Source organism: Callospermophilus lateralis, chromosome 14, assembly GCF_048772815.1.
Source record: "Callospermophilus lateralis isolate mCalLat2 chromosome 14, mCalLat2.hap1, whole genome shotgun sequence".
In the NCBI taxonomy this organism is placed as follows: Eukaryota; Metazoa; Chordata; class Mammalia; order Rodentia; family Sciuridae; genus Callospermophilus; species Callospermophilus lateralis.
In genome coordinates this window covers 94,831,188-94,847,138 of record NC_135318.1, presented here as the reverse complement: position 1 = coordinate 94,847,138, position 15,951 = coordinate 94,831,188, and the positions used below count along the sequence as shown (strand labels likewise).

The following is a 15,951-nucleotide window of genomic DNA, read 5'->3' as shown; positions in this document are numbered from 1 at the left end:
GGGAAGGTCCACGGAGGCTGCTTCATGATGGGCAAGGAGAGGGTCTTCCTGCCTCTTCGTGTCATCCACATGTCACCGAGGGCAGAGGGGACACAGAGGGGCGCACCCTGGAACCCAGCTCCTGGGGATAAGTGGGAGCTCTGTGGGCCAAGTTCTCACCTGGCAGGCTGCTGCTGGGTCCCTTCATGCCAGGCTAACTTCTGAAGTTAAAGGCTGCTCTGATTTGAATGTGAGTCCCCCAAATTTCAGGGGTTGGAAGCCTGGTCCCTGGGGCCATGTGAAGAGCGGGTGGGGCCTGCTGGCAGCGGGTGGCTTTTGTGGGGCCTGAGTTAGTTCTCGAGAGAGTGCGTGGTTCCCCCCCCCCCCCCCGGGGGCTCACTTCTCACCCGGCACCCTCTCTCGTGCATTAGCTCCTGCCATTGTGATGCCATCTGCTGTGAGGCCCTCACCAGAGCCCAGCTGGTACTAGTGCTGTGCTCTTGAGTCTCCAGAGCTGTGAGCTAAATAAAACTCTTTTCTTCATAAGTCCCTAGCCTCAGGTATTTTGTTATAGTAACAGAAATGAACCCATACAAGGACCAAGTTTAGGTTAAGGGCTTTGAGTAAGTTAACTAAGATGTAGTTCAGAAGTTTCATAATATGATAAACCTCTAAAAAAGCCTCTTTTAAGATGGTATGCTGCCAAAACACAAGTACCTCATAGGTACTTTTAAGAGTTTAAGTTAATTTTTTTCTAATTCATTCACACTTTTCTTCAAATAGCTCTCTCAAATTTTATTTGCACAAATGCTTCTTAAAGGTTTGCATGGATGAGGCAGAACATGGTAGGCAGAAGAAACTTACCATGGTGTCTTCCCTTGTGTGTCAGCTGTGACACTTGCCAGCTCTGACCTGAGCAAACTGTTTATCGTGCCTGGCTTGTTACTTCAGTAGCAGTGGGGAGAACTGGCAGGTTAACCCAAGCGCTAGGCACACAGTAGGTACTCAGCTAATGCCCGCTGCTACTGCCTGCTTCTAACAGCAAAGGCTCGGGACCTTCCACCAGCAGTCACAGTTTCACTCAAAACGCAACAAGACGGGATGGACTCCTCTCTGTTCTCTAAAGGGACCAGGCTGGAAGGGTTTTTTCTTGTTTTTTGACAGAGCACTTACTATGCTGACTTGAAAAGGAAAAAACGATTCTGCTTTTGTACCTAATTAGGAATAAATAACATTCAAATATCAGACAGAATTAAGTGCTTAAATACACTTAATTTCTCAAACAACAAAAATTTTAGTAGCAATGATCATACATTTTATGTATTCTGGATCCTAAACTCTTATCAGATAGGTGGCTTGGAAATACCTTCTCCTATCCAGTGCACTGTCTCTTCACTTTTTTAAATGGTCATAAATTTAGTTTCTGATAAAATCTTGCTTTTATAGAAATTGACATTGCCAATTTAGTTTTTTTTTAAAGTCTTCAAATTTAGATGCGACAGTATTTCTTATAAAATTTATTGTTTTAAAACCTACCCAAATTATATAACTATTTCTTAAAAAACACAATCTGTATCCAAAAAGGGGGTGAGACCAGAGTCCCATGGGCAGCTGCCTTTGGCTCTGGAGCAGGGGCTGGGCCGCTGGGTCAGGCCGACAGCTTCCTCACCTCCCCCAGGAAGTCATAGGCCTGCTCTGAGAGGTCGAAAGGCTGGTGGGCCCCATCTGGGGACAGAAGAGCACGCAGGGCGCCCCCATGCTCCTGGTTCTGCTTGAGGAAGTCAGCGACGGCCCTCCAGCGAGCCCCCTCGCTCTCCTCTTCTGCCCAGCGCAGCGGGGGCAGCAGCGTGGAGCACAGGAGTGGCCACGCGCAGTCGTGGTAGACCAGGAGGAAGGTGGCCTTCAGGCACTCGGGGTCTCTCTGGGAAAATGCCAAAACCACAAGTGACCAGGACGGCCCACTCGCTGCACCTGAGGCACGACAGCCACCTGGGGGCGGGGTGGAGGGTGCCCTGGGGCCCGGCAGGGGGGTGCAGCCGCCCGGGGCAGGAGCAAGGTGGGCAAGAAGGGGAGCTCGGCCCTGCCCGAGCCTCCAGGGCTCCGGAGACCAGGGTGCTGCGGTAGGATGGGTGACAGGGCATGGTCCAGGCCAGACAAGCAAACACAGCAAAGCTGTCAACTCGGCTCCACCACAGCCTATCAGAGCCATGGTCACGTCCTGGTGGCAGGGACGGCTGTGTCCTGCATGGGGTCCAGACAAAGGAGACCCCAGGACAAGATTTGCAGCCACACCTGGGTGGGGTGGGGGCCCTCGGTCCTGAGGGTGTCAAAAGCTCCCAGTGACAAGAGTGATGCATACCAGCACCGGCTGCGGTGGGTCTCAGAGGGCCCAGCAGGCCCAGGGCAGAGCTGTCACACGCAGCAGAGCCCATGATGTGTCCCCAGCTGTGCCCATGCGAGGACTGGGGTAGTCCTATGGGACTCAGGACAGTGTCTCGACCCTGACCCCTGGGTTTAGGGGCATTAGCGTGTCTTTATCCCTCGTTCCTTGCAGGTGACCACCGCCTCCATTCAGGAACTGGCTGCCACGGACTGCAGGTCCGAGCAGCCTTCTCGCTCTTCACAGGGACACAGGGAGCTCAGCCACATGTGCCCTGTCTGCGGCCACTTTTGCAGCACAGTGGAGCAGCTGCTTTGAGTCCAAGGCCTCACACGTGCTAAGTGAGTGCTCTACAAATGAGCTTCACCCCCACCCGGAGTTGAGCAGTCCCAACAGAGGCTATGACACCTACAAAGCCAGAAATATTTACTATCTGGCCATTTACACAAAGTTTGTTGCCAGGCGCAGCGGTGCACACCTGTAACCTCAGTTGCTTGGGAGGCTGAGGCAGGAGGATTGCGAGTTTGAGGCCAGCCTCAGCAACTTGGTGAGGCCCTAAGGACTTAAGTGAAATCCTGTCTCTAAATAAAAAGGGCTGGGGATGTGCTCAGTGGTTAAGTCCCTGGATTCCATCCAATCCCCCAAAGAAAAAGGCTGCCAAATCCTGGATTACAGACGTCAAACCCCACCACGGTCCACTGTCCACTGCAAGTTCCATGTGCTGATTACCTCTCAACAGAAGGCAGAGCAAGTACTATTTCCGATACGTGACGCAGTTTAGGCTGGTTTCTCCTTCTCTTTCTCTGCTATGGGTATTGAGAGCTACAGGAATTTTTAAAAGTAAGGAACATTGGAGAGCCAGCCAGAAGGGCTGGTTCAGAAACTCCTTCATTTCAATGAGACTCAGTGACCTGAGATGCCTTTGCACATTCAGACCCGATCACGCACACCCTTCTTGGAATGTGCACTGTGACCACAGTGACATAGTTTCCCTGACAGACAGCAAGCACCACTGTGGCCACTTGGCTGGAGAAGAGCCATTATGGGGCTGGGCGGGGCTCAGTGGCAGAGCGCTTGCCTGGCATGCTGAGGCACTGGGTTCCATCCAGTGGAACATACAAATGTATGTTCAGCAGCACATACAAATAAATGGAGTCTAGTGACAACTAACCAAATATAGGAAAAAAAAGGAGGCGGCATTACTTGAATGCAAACAACAGCGCTGCAAATACGAAGTCAGTGTGAAAGCCACATTACCTTCTCCGATCTTTTCAACATGCTCTCTCTCTCAGCCCACGAACTCTAGAAAAGCACAGAAAGAGGTCAGTCCCGTGTCCCCGCAGCACTTCTGCAGCTTGTCTCTGAGGGAACCTGTGGGCAGGGCTGGGAACAGAACAGAGTGACCAAATGACACACCTGCTGCCAATCACCAGGTACCAGACCCACACGGCAGAGGTGTGCAAGGTGCCCCAGGAGCTCAGTTCTTATAAGTCAGAACCAACTTAAGAGACAGCGGCAGCCACAAGCCATGCGGTCTGCAGTGCCACAGGCTAGGGCTGTGAGCTGGCACTGAGCTTCCAAGGTACGACATCAGCGAGAAAACACTGCCAGATGCCACAGTCTCCGACAATTCTGCTGCCATGCGATGCCCATCGATGGGGGAGATAGAGTGAAGCAGATTTGCAATATTCCAGCCTGCCCACAGGCTTCACAAAAGCTCCTTTAGAGAAATAAGAAACCCCGGGGTAACTGATCCCATGGGGTATGGACTGGAGTTCCCAGCCCCGGTCCTGGCAGCCGGTGAGCCTGGATGGAGCGCGGCCAGCCTCAGGGCTGCCTCCCAGCCTGGGTGCAGGAGGCTTCCCCTGCCGGGGCCTGATTTGTGGTACACCTGCAGGCCGCACCCCATTCTTAGGAGGGAGACTCTGGGGTGCTCATGGACACGGGTACCAGGAAAGAGAGTCTCTATGACAGAGAGGCTACTCCAGGGGTGATCACAGATGAAGCCACTGTGAGAAGGTTCTGGAGTGTTCAGTTTTCACTGCCTCATCAGACATGGTTCTCCACACTACTGACTATTCACCATTGCCTGAAGGTCCTCAAAGGCCTGAAGAGGCCCCTTAAAGAGCCAGAATACTTTACTAATCAGGCCAGGCACCATTCTTATTATTAAAAGCTAATCACATGCTGAGCATAGTGGTGCACAGCTGTAATCCCAGGATTCAGGAGGCTGAGGCAAGAGGATTGCAAGTTTGAGGCCAGCCTCAGCAATTTAGTGAGGCCCTAAGCAACTTAGTGAGACCCCATCTCAAAAAAAAAAAAAAAAAAGCCCTAACAAAACTGCACTTATTTAAATACACCAAGAGGTACACACACTTCATCATGTAAATCTGAAGACAATATGGCTTAATGTGAATATCACTGAACAGCTTTAGACCGACTCTGCAGTAAACTCTGACTATTGTTGGTGACATCCTGCACCATCTTTCACTGAGCAGCAGCCAGTGGTCAGCTCTTTCCCACAGCCCTGCTCTGCACCAGGCCCCTTCTTCCTTTCTGCAGCAGACAGAAGTCCCTGCCCTCGGCTCCCTTCAAGTCGGGTAGGCCCACAGAACTAGTGCTGGCCCAGGTACCCTCAGGGCGAAGGCTATGGAGATCTCACGGACAAACCTCCCTCCGTCCTCTCCCTGTTCCTGCAGGGACAATGGGCAGCAGAGGAGGCTGCTTGTTCTAGTTCTGGATGATGCCCTCAGGGTGGGCCTCTGCCAGCCCGCACTATTGGGGGACCATGGAACAGGGTCTTCGCTGACCCAAGCTGGGCAGGGTCCATGAGTGAGAAGCCAGCCCAGGCCCGTGTGGGCGGCTGGTGAAGCCTTGCTTGTCCTGTCACACAACAGGCCAGGGCAGAAGGCTGGAGAGTGTGGTGCAAACACTCTGCCATTTCTAAAATTCACTATGGAAAAATTAAGACAATACAGATTAAAATGACCCATGACCCAGAGGCCATCACTGGTAGTTTCCTGGAGCATCATCTTCCAGATGTTCTCACAGATCCCCCGCCCATGTAAGTAACACGTAACCACATGTACCCACATCTGCGCACACGAACGTGCACACACGCATGCAGCTCTCTCTGTGGATACACCACCCACACGTACCCAGCATGTCCCAAACGAGGTATTTTTCCTTTATGTTGCAACAGACTGCATGGCTTTCTCCTTGTGTGCTCCGTGGCCCAGCCTGTGGCCTAACTGGCTGCACCCAGCTGGCCCTCGGTGACAGCCCTGCTAGGCCTTGATGAACTCCGGGGCCAGTCAGGTCACTGCACGTTTCTAAGCCATCTGCTTCTCAAGGACACGCAACCGTCGGCTAGCCTGGCCCTGAGGTCCCCATAACAGAGACATTCCTGTGGCGAAAAGGCCCAGTCCTCAGTGAACAGCTGCCCTGCGCTAGTGACTTCAGAGGGAAGCAAGACCAATACTGCACCGTCCAGTACAGCCCCAGGGGACCATGCAAGTGGCCATGGCCATGACCTTTTTGCTGAAAAAGGTCTAAAGAGAATCTTCTTATTCCCCCACCCCAGTCCCGCCAGCACGCAGTCAGCTGCAGGTCTGCCGGGGATCTCCGGGGCCTTCCACGTTTGCTGTCAGGCCCTCTGACCACCCTCCTAGCCACTGAGTCCCCAGAGCCTGGCCACCTCCTTCCTGCACATGGGCTGAGGAGGAGCCCGCCTGCAGCACAAGCCTGGCGGGAACCACTCCCTGTGCCCGTGCCCTCCACACTGGGTCGGCAACCTCGCCCACCCTCCGTCGCTCCCTGGCCTGCACCCAGCGTGCCAAACCAGAAAACAGCTCTCCTCTAGAATACTCTCCACTGATTCCTTCCTGCCTGGAATGTCTGCTCAGCGTCTTCACCGGCCCTCAGTGAGTTGAAATCCCTGCTGGCCCAGCCCAGAGCTCCTTAATGAAGCACTGCTGCCTTCTTTAAGTCGCCATGGCCCAGGGCACCGTCCTGCTCTGGGCACGCACCTGGCATGAACATGGGTCCTCTAATGTTTGTTAATCCTGACGTATTAGCTTGAGCCACGGGGACCCGCCATCTCTTAAAGCCAAAGCCACTGGACACTGGAGATGTCGCGTGCTCTGGCCTAACGTCCCTGCTGTTCTAGACGCAGCAGCCCGTGTGAACTGGCCCTCAGGAGCGACGCGTGCTCTGACTCGCCTCTGAGAACTCAGCTGGTGGATTTCCGCTTTTAGGACGTCACTGGTGGTCATGTTAAGCCGAGAAAGAAGCAGGCACAAAAATGCCATAGGGACCACAGGTACCTCGTGCTGCTGGGTCAGGGGGGGCAGCCTGGCAAGAGCTTTTACTCTGACAGCGGAACAGTCCTGGGAGACGCCATCTACTGAACAGGTGACAGAGCTAGGTGACAGAGCTCACTAAAGCAAAGCCAGCAGGTATATGGGCACCATCTACCCACCCTGAGGGCGTCCATCACGTCGGGCTGCTCCAGGAGCTGGGGGAAGGTGGCCAGCATGGGGTGACTAATCAGATCTGAAAGACACAGCACAGAGTCAATGCACCTCTTTGCCCTGCGTCTAAAAACACTCACATTAAATGATTGGGCCAAATGATTTGTTAACACCTGCCACACACCTTGACCTCCAGAAGGCTCAACACAGTGCCCCCGACACCCCCTACCCCGACCCCCTTGTCCTGTTTCAGGGAGTTTAAAGCGATTCCTGCTAGGGTGCGGGTCACTAGGCTCTCAACAGGGAGGCTGGGAAGTTTATTTCTTCTCCTGGGGTTTCTTTCACATTTCCACCCCTTCCTCCTATGAGGGTGGCCTGGCAAGAGGAACTTCCAGTTAGGTAGCCTTGCTCCCGGAGGGTGGGCAGGAGCCAGGAAATGCCAGGGGAAGGAGAGGGAGCCGCTGCTCAGGGTGGCTCCAGCCCTTGGGAAGGACCCCAGCCTTGGACAGGTGCCAGTGGGTGTTGGTGGGTGAAAATGGAAGGATCCAGAACTGGAGGGCCTGGCCCCACGGCTACAGACACATAGGACAGCACTGATGGCCCACAGGAGGGCGGCACAGGAGGCAGCTGGCCAAGGGCCCATGCACTGTGCTGTTATCCAGTGGCTGAGCCCGGCGACTCCTGCAGCAGCAGCAGGTCACCTCTGACAATTCTGGAGGAGGAATCCTTGGGGTCCACTGCCAAGGCACCAGCAGCTGGTATCTGGCTTCTTACTGTGTGGTTCCCCTGAAGAAGAGGAATGCTGGGGCCCACGTGAGAAAGGCGGGGAAGGTCGGGAAGGCACGTTCCCTGCACCAAGCTACTCTAAGGGCACCTAGGCCCTTCATATGGGAGACACCTATCCCCAGTCACTTCTCCAGGTCCGACCTCTTAACACCACCGCTGCAGCAACACTTGATACACAGAGGGACTTCTGAAAGGGCAGATCTATTCTATAATTTTGTATCCTCACTAAAGAAAAACCCCTCCTCTTGATCTTATTATGCTTATTCTGATGATCAAATGCAGTCAGCCATCTTGAGTGATCTTCTCACCCACAGGAGGGACTGACTAATAAACCTCATTCTCTTCAATAAGTCATGTCACACTGGGTGTGGTGGCCCACGCCTGTAATCCCAGCAACCAGGGAGGCCAAGGCAGGAGGACCACAAGTTCAAAGCCACCCTCAGCAACTTAGCAAGGCCCTAAGCAATTTAGCAAGACCCTGTCTGTAAATAAAAAATAAGAAGGGCTGGGGATGTGGCTCTGTGGTAGTATCAAAAAACAAAAACAAAAAGAAGTTGTATCACTTGTGAAGTTTTTCTAGAGTCATTAAAATAAACTCAACAGGCTTAATGATCCTCCCTTAGCGTACGGCCTTGCTTAAAAATGGCTGCTAGGGCTAGGATTGTGGCTCAGGGGTTAAGCGCTCGCCTCGTTCAGGCGGGACCCGGGTTTGATCCTCAGCACTACACAAAAATAAAGGCATTGTGTTGTGTCCATCTACACCTAAAATAAATAAATAAATATTTAAAAAAAAATGGCTGATGACTTTGAGCTGCCAGGTACCAGGTGGTAATTTCCTGGGTGTGGACTCTGTCTAACAGGAGTTGGGCTGCTCTTTCACTCACTCTCCTGTCCCCTCTGGCCTGCCTTCCCTGGTGTCCCTTCAGCTCCTGCAGCTTTCCTGCCTGGGCCTTCAAGTACACCACCCCTCTCCCCAGAAGGGACCCTGTTAATCTCCTCTCCAGGCTTCCTTCCTCCAGAACACTTCCTGTGGAGGCGGAAAGGCTCACCCCTGCACTGCTGGGTTGAGGGGCAGCCATGCCTCTGTCACTCACCAGGGCCAGCACCACGTCTGGCACATGAGACAGGACACATCTGCTTACTCGTTTATTAATGAGTTCAAAAGCGATCCAATAAATTTAAACTATTTTTCTTTTTAGAGGCAATTCTGATAACACATTTCTCTCTCATTGTCAATTCATTCATGTAAGAAACTTGATTTCCTAAAATTATTGGACTTGGAAAAACTTCAAACTTAAAGAAGCTGTAAGTAAAACTAGCGCCCAGAACCTGGAACACTCCTTACTGGATGCGCTGGTTTTATTCCACTGGCACTTCCACTTCATGCATTAAGAACCAGCTATTTGGGGTGATTCTGGTTTCATCCCCCAAAGATGCAGGGAGAACTTATGGAACAAAAACAAATGATTCAGAGACAGAAAATATGATTATATCTGTGTTTTAGGATCTCCAACCTCCGGAATTTAAAATGAGAATATGTGAAAGAATTTACATGCACTTGAGCTCACGAAGTTCAGTGTTCTGAAGGAGTCCCACAAAGGAAGGGCCAGGTGCACTTCTAATATGGTGTTCCCAATGTCACATTTACAGGCAGAAGACAGAGGGTGGCACGGGTCAAACACACTCAGGAGCACAGAGCAAGGACACACAGGAAACCACGCAGGCCCCTTACCAGCACTCTGCAGGCTCATCCTGTCCCTGAGGAGCACATCTCCAAGAATTTGTCGATAAAATATCAGCAGGTGGACGTAGCACATCCCTCCGATCAGTGTTTCTGGCAGCAGGCTGTTACGGAAGGACAAAGAGGCAGTCACTAAACAGCCCCTAGGCTGGCCAGCCGACAGGGCTTTTTACTGTAATTACTCTAAGGAGAGGCTGCAAGTTTTGCTTCATTACTGGAAACATTTTAACAACCTAAAGGTGAAACTTCCACTCCAGCTGGCCACATTAAACTCCACACAACTTGTATTTTAGGTGACACTTTGGAGTCTCAGCTCTGAGTCGCCATGCTGGCCTACACGCCCACGTCAAAGGTCAAGTAAAAAGTCATCAATTACATGTTCTGAAGAGCAGGGGATTAGGGAGCTACAGGTTGTAACAGGGTATGTGCTGCCACGCCTAGCTGGGAGTGCAGAGGAAATGCCAGATCAGACAGGGCAGGGTGGGACACAGGGGGTGGGACAGGCCTGTGGCATCCTGACTTGGCCACTTCCTGATTGTGGATTAATCAACTTTTCTCCTTGTGCTTTCGTTTCCTCGTTTGTGGAATGAGCTGCTACCTGCATTTCAAGGAACTGGGTGGTTAAAGGTGGCCTGTGTGGAAGGCCTGGTACAGGGCCCGAGATGGGGCAGGGACTCGGGGTGGACAGAAGACTCAGTACTGAAGTTCAGTTGGTATCGGTTTAGAATAGACGGTTGTGACTTTAGGATATGACCCACCACTCCTATGGTGACCACAAAGACACCACCTCCAGAACAGACACCAAGGAAACTGAAAGGGAACCAACTGTGTCACTATAAAAATCACTTCAACACCAGGGGAAGCAGGAGCGGGAAATCAGGACAGAAGCTCCAGGACACTCAGAGAACAACCGCCCAGGGCAAGGCCTGCCCGCCAGCGACCACTTTATTCATTTATCTGGTGCTGCTGGGGCTGGAACCCAGGGCCTGGGCACACTGGGAATGGGCTCTGCCACTGAGGCCATCCCCAGCCCCGACCAGCAATGACCTTAAGTGTAATAGATTAAACCCCCCAATTCAAAGCCACAGGTTGTCAGAATGGATACAAAATGAGATCCAACTATATGCTTTCCTATAAGAGACTCACTTTTACACTCAGAAGTTATAAAAGAGATCTTAATTTTATAAATTAATCCTCTATCTTAACTCCAGAGTTTTTGAACAATTATCCTCGGGGCCACATTCAGGCTCCCAGCTGGCTGGAAGGAAATGGTGATCGTGACCCTGGGCTGGCCTGAGCGAGGGGATCCCCGTTCCTAAGCTTCCTGGGAACTGGAGCAGCACCTTGCCCACTGTCCAGAGGCATCGAGGCATGGTGCAGGCCAGCTCTCCCTCCCCCCACTCCAGGCAGGAGCAGCCGCTGCCCTCTTCGAAGCCACTCAGGTTCCCACGTCTACTCCTGACCTACGTACGAGTCGCAGACTGGCAGCCTCAGTGCCCCATGTGCACCCAGCAGTCGTGCTGTGACTCCAGGGGCTGCTCTGCCTCCGGCCCCTGTGGCCCGTGTTCCAGCTGCTGCTGAGTAACAGTGGTCGCTGTGCTGCACAGGGGAAGGGTGGAACCCTCCTTCCTTCCTTCCTTCTCACCCCCTCGTTTGCTGCCCACCTCTCTGTTCATCTGTCTGGCAGGCACGGCACTCCCACAGCGGGCACGCCTTTCCTTCTGGCACCTTCCCACTCCATGAGGCAATGCTGCTTAACTTTTTTTTTTTTTTTTTTTAAATTCCTTTAGAGAAACCTCCTGATTTTTCCAAACCTAAGATGGCCAGAAAGTTCTGTGTCACCAAAGGTTAGCTGAGTTGAAGAAGTAAGAACATATCCTCTTGACCTCGCACGGGGACCAGCAGTCTCTGGTGGCAGAGGTGCTGTGATTGGGGTGAATGGGCCTCAGATAGGCCATATCCTATTTATTTTTAGCAGTAATATAACAGCATTAAAAGAGAGGAAAAGAATGCATCAAAAAGGCAAAGGGAAGTCCATTTCCAGCACCGCCACACACACGTGCACATAGCTTGCTTCTATAGGCCAGCGCTTCTTGGTGCTCAGAACTCAAGAGTTCAAACTCGGAGCTTCCCCTCCCCTAAGGGGCTGAGAACCTGATCTCTGCAAATTGAACCCTTTGTATAAGAGCTCCAGAACGAGAAGGGTAATTCCTATTTAACCCTGAGATCAAGGCTAAACAATATAGAGCACTAAGTTAGATCTGGAACAGTTGCAGAGTCAGAAAGCCAAGCCTTGGGGAACCTGAGACACCTGTGTGCTCCCTGCCACACTGACAGCTCCCCCCAGCCTGTCCCAGCCCAGCTAGCTCGCTGAACAGTCTGCTGGGCCCCTGCGCAGGACCCTGGAGCTCTCTCCAGGAAGCACGGGTCTCCCCGGCTTCACCTGCATTTTCAAGGTCTCCTGACACCCACAGGCTACACTCATGTAAGGCTGTGGGCTGGGCAGCTAGGGCCCTAGGGGACGACGGGCTCTGAGACAGACACTGGGCTTCCTGCTCTTGGCGCTGCTGCTCCACTGTTCTGTGCTCGCTGGCGTCCTGGAAAGACCCCTCCTGTCTCCTGTGAGCAGAGACGTGGCTGAGCCAAGGTGGAGCTAGTAGGCAGGGCAGGTGGGGCTGGAGGTGGATGCACCTTGGAAAGAGAGGAGGGGGCTGCAGGTGCCATACTCGTTCCCTTCTCTCTGCAGGTAGCAGTATGGGTGGCGAGGATGCCCAGTTGGGTCAGTCCTGCCTTTGCCCCTCCAGGTGCTCAGGCAGGGCAGCCACATCCTAAAGCTCACATCCAGCCTCTGACCTTGACCTACGTACACCGCAGCCCATGGTCCACGGCTGTGGAAAGGTCTAGGGCCTCTGGCTTCACTGCATGGCCTGCTGTCGGTGAGCCAGACTGTCCCTGGGTCACACCAGCAGGGTGCCCAAACCCACCCTCAGCATCACCAGGGGCCACATGGCAGGATCCCGCCATGTGCAGAGGCAATGGCAGGACAGCCCTCAAGTCTGGGTAAGTGGCAGGGGCGGCAGCAGCAGGGCTCCTGAGAGGCGTGCTCTGACACCAAAGGGTTGGGTGCCTGTGTACACTACACTCAAGCGAGAGCCTCAGTCCCTGAGGTTGGGGACAAGGACCCAGGGCCTTCTTAGTAACCCAACACACAGAAGAGTGCTCCTAGTCTCATCCACCCCCGGCACCACGGTCAAACCTGACCTTGAGATGGTGAAAGGACCTAAAAGCTAGTATCTGGAGCCACAGAAACTGCCGGAAGCGCTGCACTGACAGGGCTGCATGGGTGCCCTGGGTTCCCGGAGGAGCGGCTGGCAGCAGCAGCAAGAGGGAGAACTAGGCCCCACGAGATCCGGCTGGCCCCTGACAAAGACCGCTACTGTGCTGCTTCTCCTCTCACTGGGGAAAAAAACCACAATTTTTCTGAGGAAAGATTTGCCAAAAAAGGGCCACGAACATCCAGGAAAGAAAAAAAAAGGGGGGCAGGCAAGGAGAGAGACTAATCCCCAGGAGCACGTTATTAACAGTTACTGAAAGACTCAACACCCGTGTGTGATGACAAGCACCTGTCAGCTCTGGAGAAGGAATAGGGGATACTTAAAGCAAGGCCCTGACCCAGGGCCGGAAGCCACCACTCAGGGGCCATGTCAGTCTGCTTCCCCTGCTGCTCCAAAACCTGCATCAGGCTCACTGTCCCGTGTCCCCTGTGTGACCTGGAGGAAGGCCCTCTCATCCCTCCAATCAGTTAACACCTGTTTTAAATTCCTCAATCCTACCAGCTGTGTTGCACCTCGACATTGAACAAATTTCAGGATACGGCACCATGTATCTACCTGGTGTGCACTGACATTTATTTGGATATAAAATAATTATGATATAGATAATTATAGCCAACACCATTGTGTTTCCCTATAGCCAGGGACTATAAATATGCACTAAGTGTTTTATATACTTGCTTTCAATTAAACCTCATTACAGCTGGAGGGAACTGATATTGCTATTATCCCCATCTTAAAGAGGCAGCCACTGAAATCCCAAGAGAAGGTTACGTGACTATAGGGCATCGAGTGAGAACTGGAAGCTCTGGGATCTCCCCAGGAAAAGGCAAATGAAACCACGGTGAGAAACTGCTGTTTACTTTTTAAACTGGTCTAAACAGAAAACCATACCATATGCTGCCAAGAACACAGAGTCACTGAAACCCGTGCACAGTGAGGGTGAGACGGTCAATGGCACAGGTGTTCAGGGAAGCAGCCAGACCAACACCAGATGTCCCGGCAAACCCTCTGCTAGGCAGTCCTACTTGAGATGTAGGTAGCCTCACGTCCACGCATGCAGAAACGTATATGCAAATATTTAGAGCAGGTTTATTTATAGTTACCCAAACCTAGAAAAACCCAAATGACCACCAACTAGAGGATGATAAACACATGGTGGCATGTCCATCAAATGCAGCAGTTACCATTTAGAATGAACAGGAACAAATCACTTAACACAGGCAACAGTGTGGACGAGCCTCAGATGTATGATGGTCAAAGACGCCAGACTCGCAGGCCGCATGAATCCACCTACGGCATCTGGGAAAGGCCAAAGTGCTGGGGAAGAAAACTGAGGAATGCTTCCCCAAGGCCGGGGCTGGGAGCTGACCACAGAGGGACAAAAGAGAACCTCTGAGAGCAAAGGGAGTGCTCTTTGGATTGTGGTGATTGTCACGTGATTGGTACATTTGTCAAAACTCCAGGAACTGCAACCCCCAAATCATAAATTTTACTGCATGCAAGTCAAACCTAAATAAAACTAACATTAAAAAAAAATTCATACTGTAGTGACTTGGCCACATCAGTGTTTATGGCAGCTCAATTCACAGTAGCCAAGCTATGGAACCAACAGATGAATGGATGAAGAAAATGTGGTATCTATACACACAACAGAGCATTACTCAGCCTAAAGAAGAATGAAACTATGGCATCTGCCAATAAATGGATGGAACTGGAGACTATCATGCTAAGTGAAATATGCTAGTCAGTCCCCAAAAACAAAAGGCCAAATGTTCTCTCTGATAAGCAGATGCTAACACACAATAAGGGGAGGGGAGGGAAGAAGAAAAGTTCATTGGATTAGACAAAGAGAAATGAGGGGGAGGGAGAGGGGCTGGAAATAGGAAAGACAGCAGAATGAGTGTGACGTCACTTTCCTGTGTTCATATATGAACCCACGACCAGTGGAACTCCACACTATGTACAACCACAAAAATGGGAAGTCGTACACCATGTATGTAGGATATGTCAAAATACATTCTCCTGTCCTATAAAACCAAAAAGAACAAGTGAAAAAAGATTTCCCTGAAGATAGGCCCAGGCATTGGTCAGTCTCATTTGTTCAAAAGTTGCTGAAGGATTTATTACCAAGTCTGTCACTTGAGCTAAGTGGTAAAGAAGAGTAAATGATGCTAAGCTTTATTATTTTTCTATTTCTCTTCTGTTCTTTGGCAAAAAATAATTAATGGGGGAAAAAGTAACTGACAAGAGACAGCCAAGCAGGGGGGACCCAAGGCAGATGCGACCTGGGGCCGAGTGCCCGCGGGCACTGCCTGGGAAGCAGGACGCACCTGAGCATGCTCCGCGACCTTTGGGTGAGAGACCTCAGTTTCACCAGGAGTTGAGGCTGCCTCCGCATGGTCATCATCTGCTGGAAAACACTGCCTTGCGCTGTGAAAACAGAAACAGACCCACAGCTGTCAGCGCTCGGAACGGGCGTTTGGTAAGACTATTAAGTGAGAGGTCAGCAAACTGGTGGTTACAGCAGGCAGGAGGTGCCCACACCCCTCCGGCTGTCAGAAGAGATCGGGCGGTGACAGCACCCCCTGGCCACTAGGGCAGATAGCCGCAGCAGCACACAGAGAAAGGGGGAAGGGCACATGCGGCCCCAGGAAGAAGCACCTGCACCCCAAACCCCAACTCCTTCCTGTTTCCAGGAGGAGAGAGCCTGGCACCGGGGCAGCAGCCAGGGTTGGTGTCCTGGACCACACAAGGACGGGAGGGCTGAGGCGTGCGAGGGGGCTCCAGCCGTCAGCCCGCAGCTCCCCGAGGGAGGGCCCATCTGTGCTGCCCTCCACTCCCTTCCCTAGTGTCCCCTGGCCAACAGACATACTGATGGGTGCTCCATCTTCCTGGAGGGTGGCTGGAGGGTGAGGTGGCATGCATGTCACGATTTCAATGCCTACACACCCTGACCCTGAAATGGGCCATCTCTGAGGCAGCCGGCTTCACTCACTCTGTACCTGCCACAGCATCAGCTCAGCGTTCAGTGACAGAACTAACGCAGGGCCCCATTTCTCATGATTTTCAACATTATAGTCTTACATGTGCTGCCAAAATAATAATCACTTAGATAAAAATGACTAAGATCACATCACCAAATGGCACAGCTTAAAACATGTGAATCCAAGTAGAAACTGTCATGCTTACTGGAATATGGCTGCCTTCTCTGAAGCCTCTGCCATTTGTTTCATCTTTAAGGAAGAGGAGGTGCCACGG

The 15,951-nt window shown here is 52.1% G+C and overlaps 1 protein-coding gene across 3 annotated transcripts in view; it reads right to left on the bottom strand.

The window, feature by feature from the left end:
* Positions 1-771: 771 nt before the first annotated feature.
* The window catches only part of LOC143379887 (nephrocystin-1-like), a 47,936-nt gene continuing 32,756 nt past the window's right edge, over positions 772-15,951 (bottom strand). For all 3 annotated transcript variants that reach the window (XM_076832602.2, XM_077105149.1, XM_076832603.2), the window contains 5 exons: positions 15,024-15,123; positions 9,350-9,462; positions 6,840-6,913; positions 3,617-3,661; positions 772-1,900 (listed from right to left, as the gene is read on the bottom strand). In XM_076832602.2, coding sequence (XP_076688717.2) covers positions 1,628-1,900; positions 3,617-3,661; positions 6,840-6,913; positions 9,350-9,462; positions 15,024-15,123 — 605 coding nt within the window. In that variant the 3' untranslated portion in view covers positions 772-1,627. The remainder of the gene's footprint in view (positions 1,901-3,616; positions 3,662-6,839; positions 6,914-9,349; positions 9,463-15,023; positions 15,124-15,951) is intronic.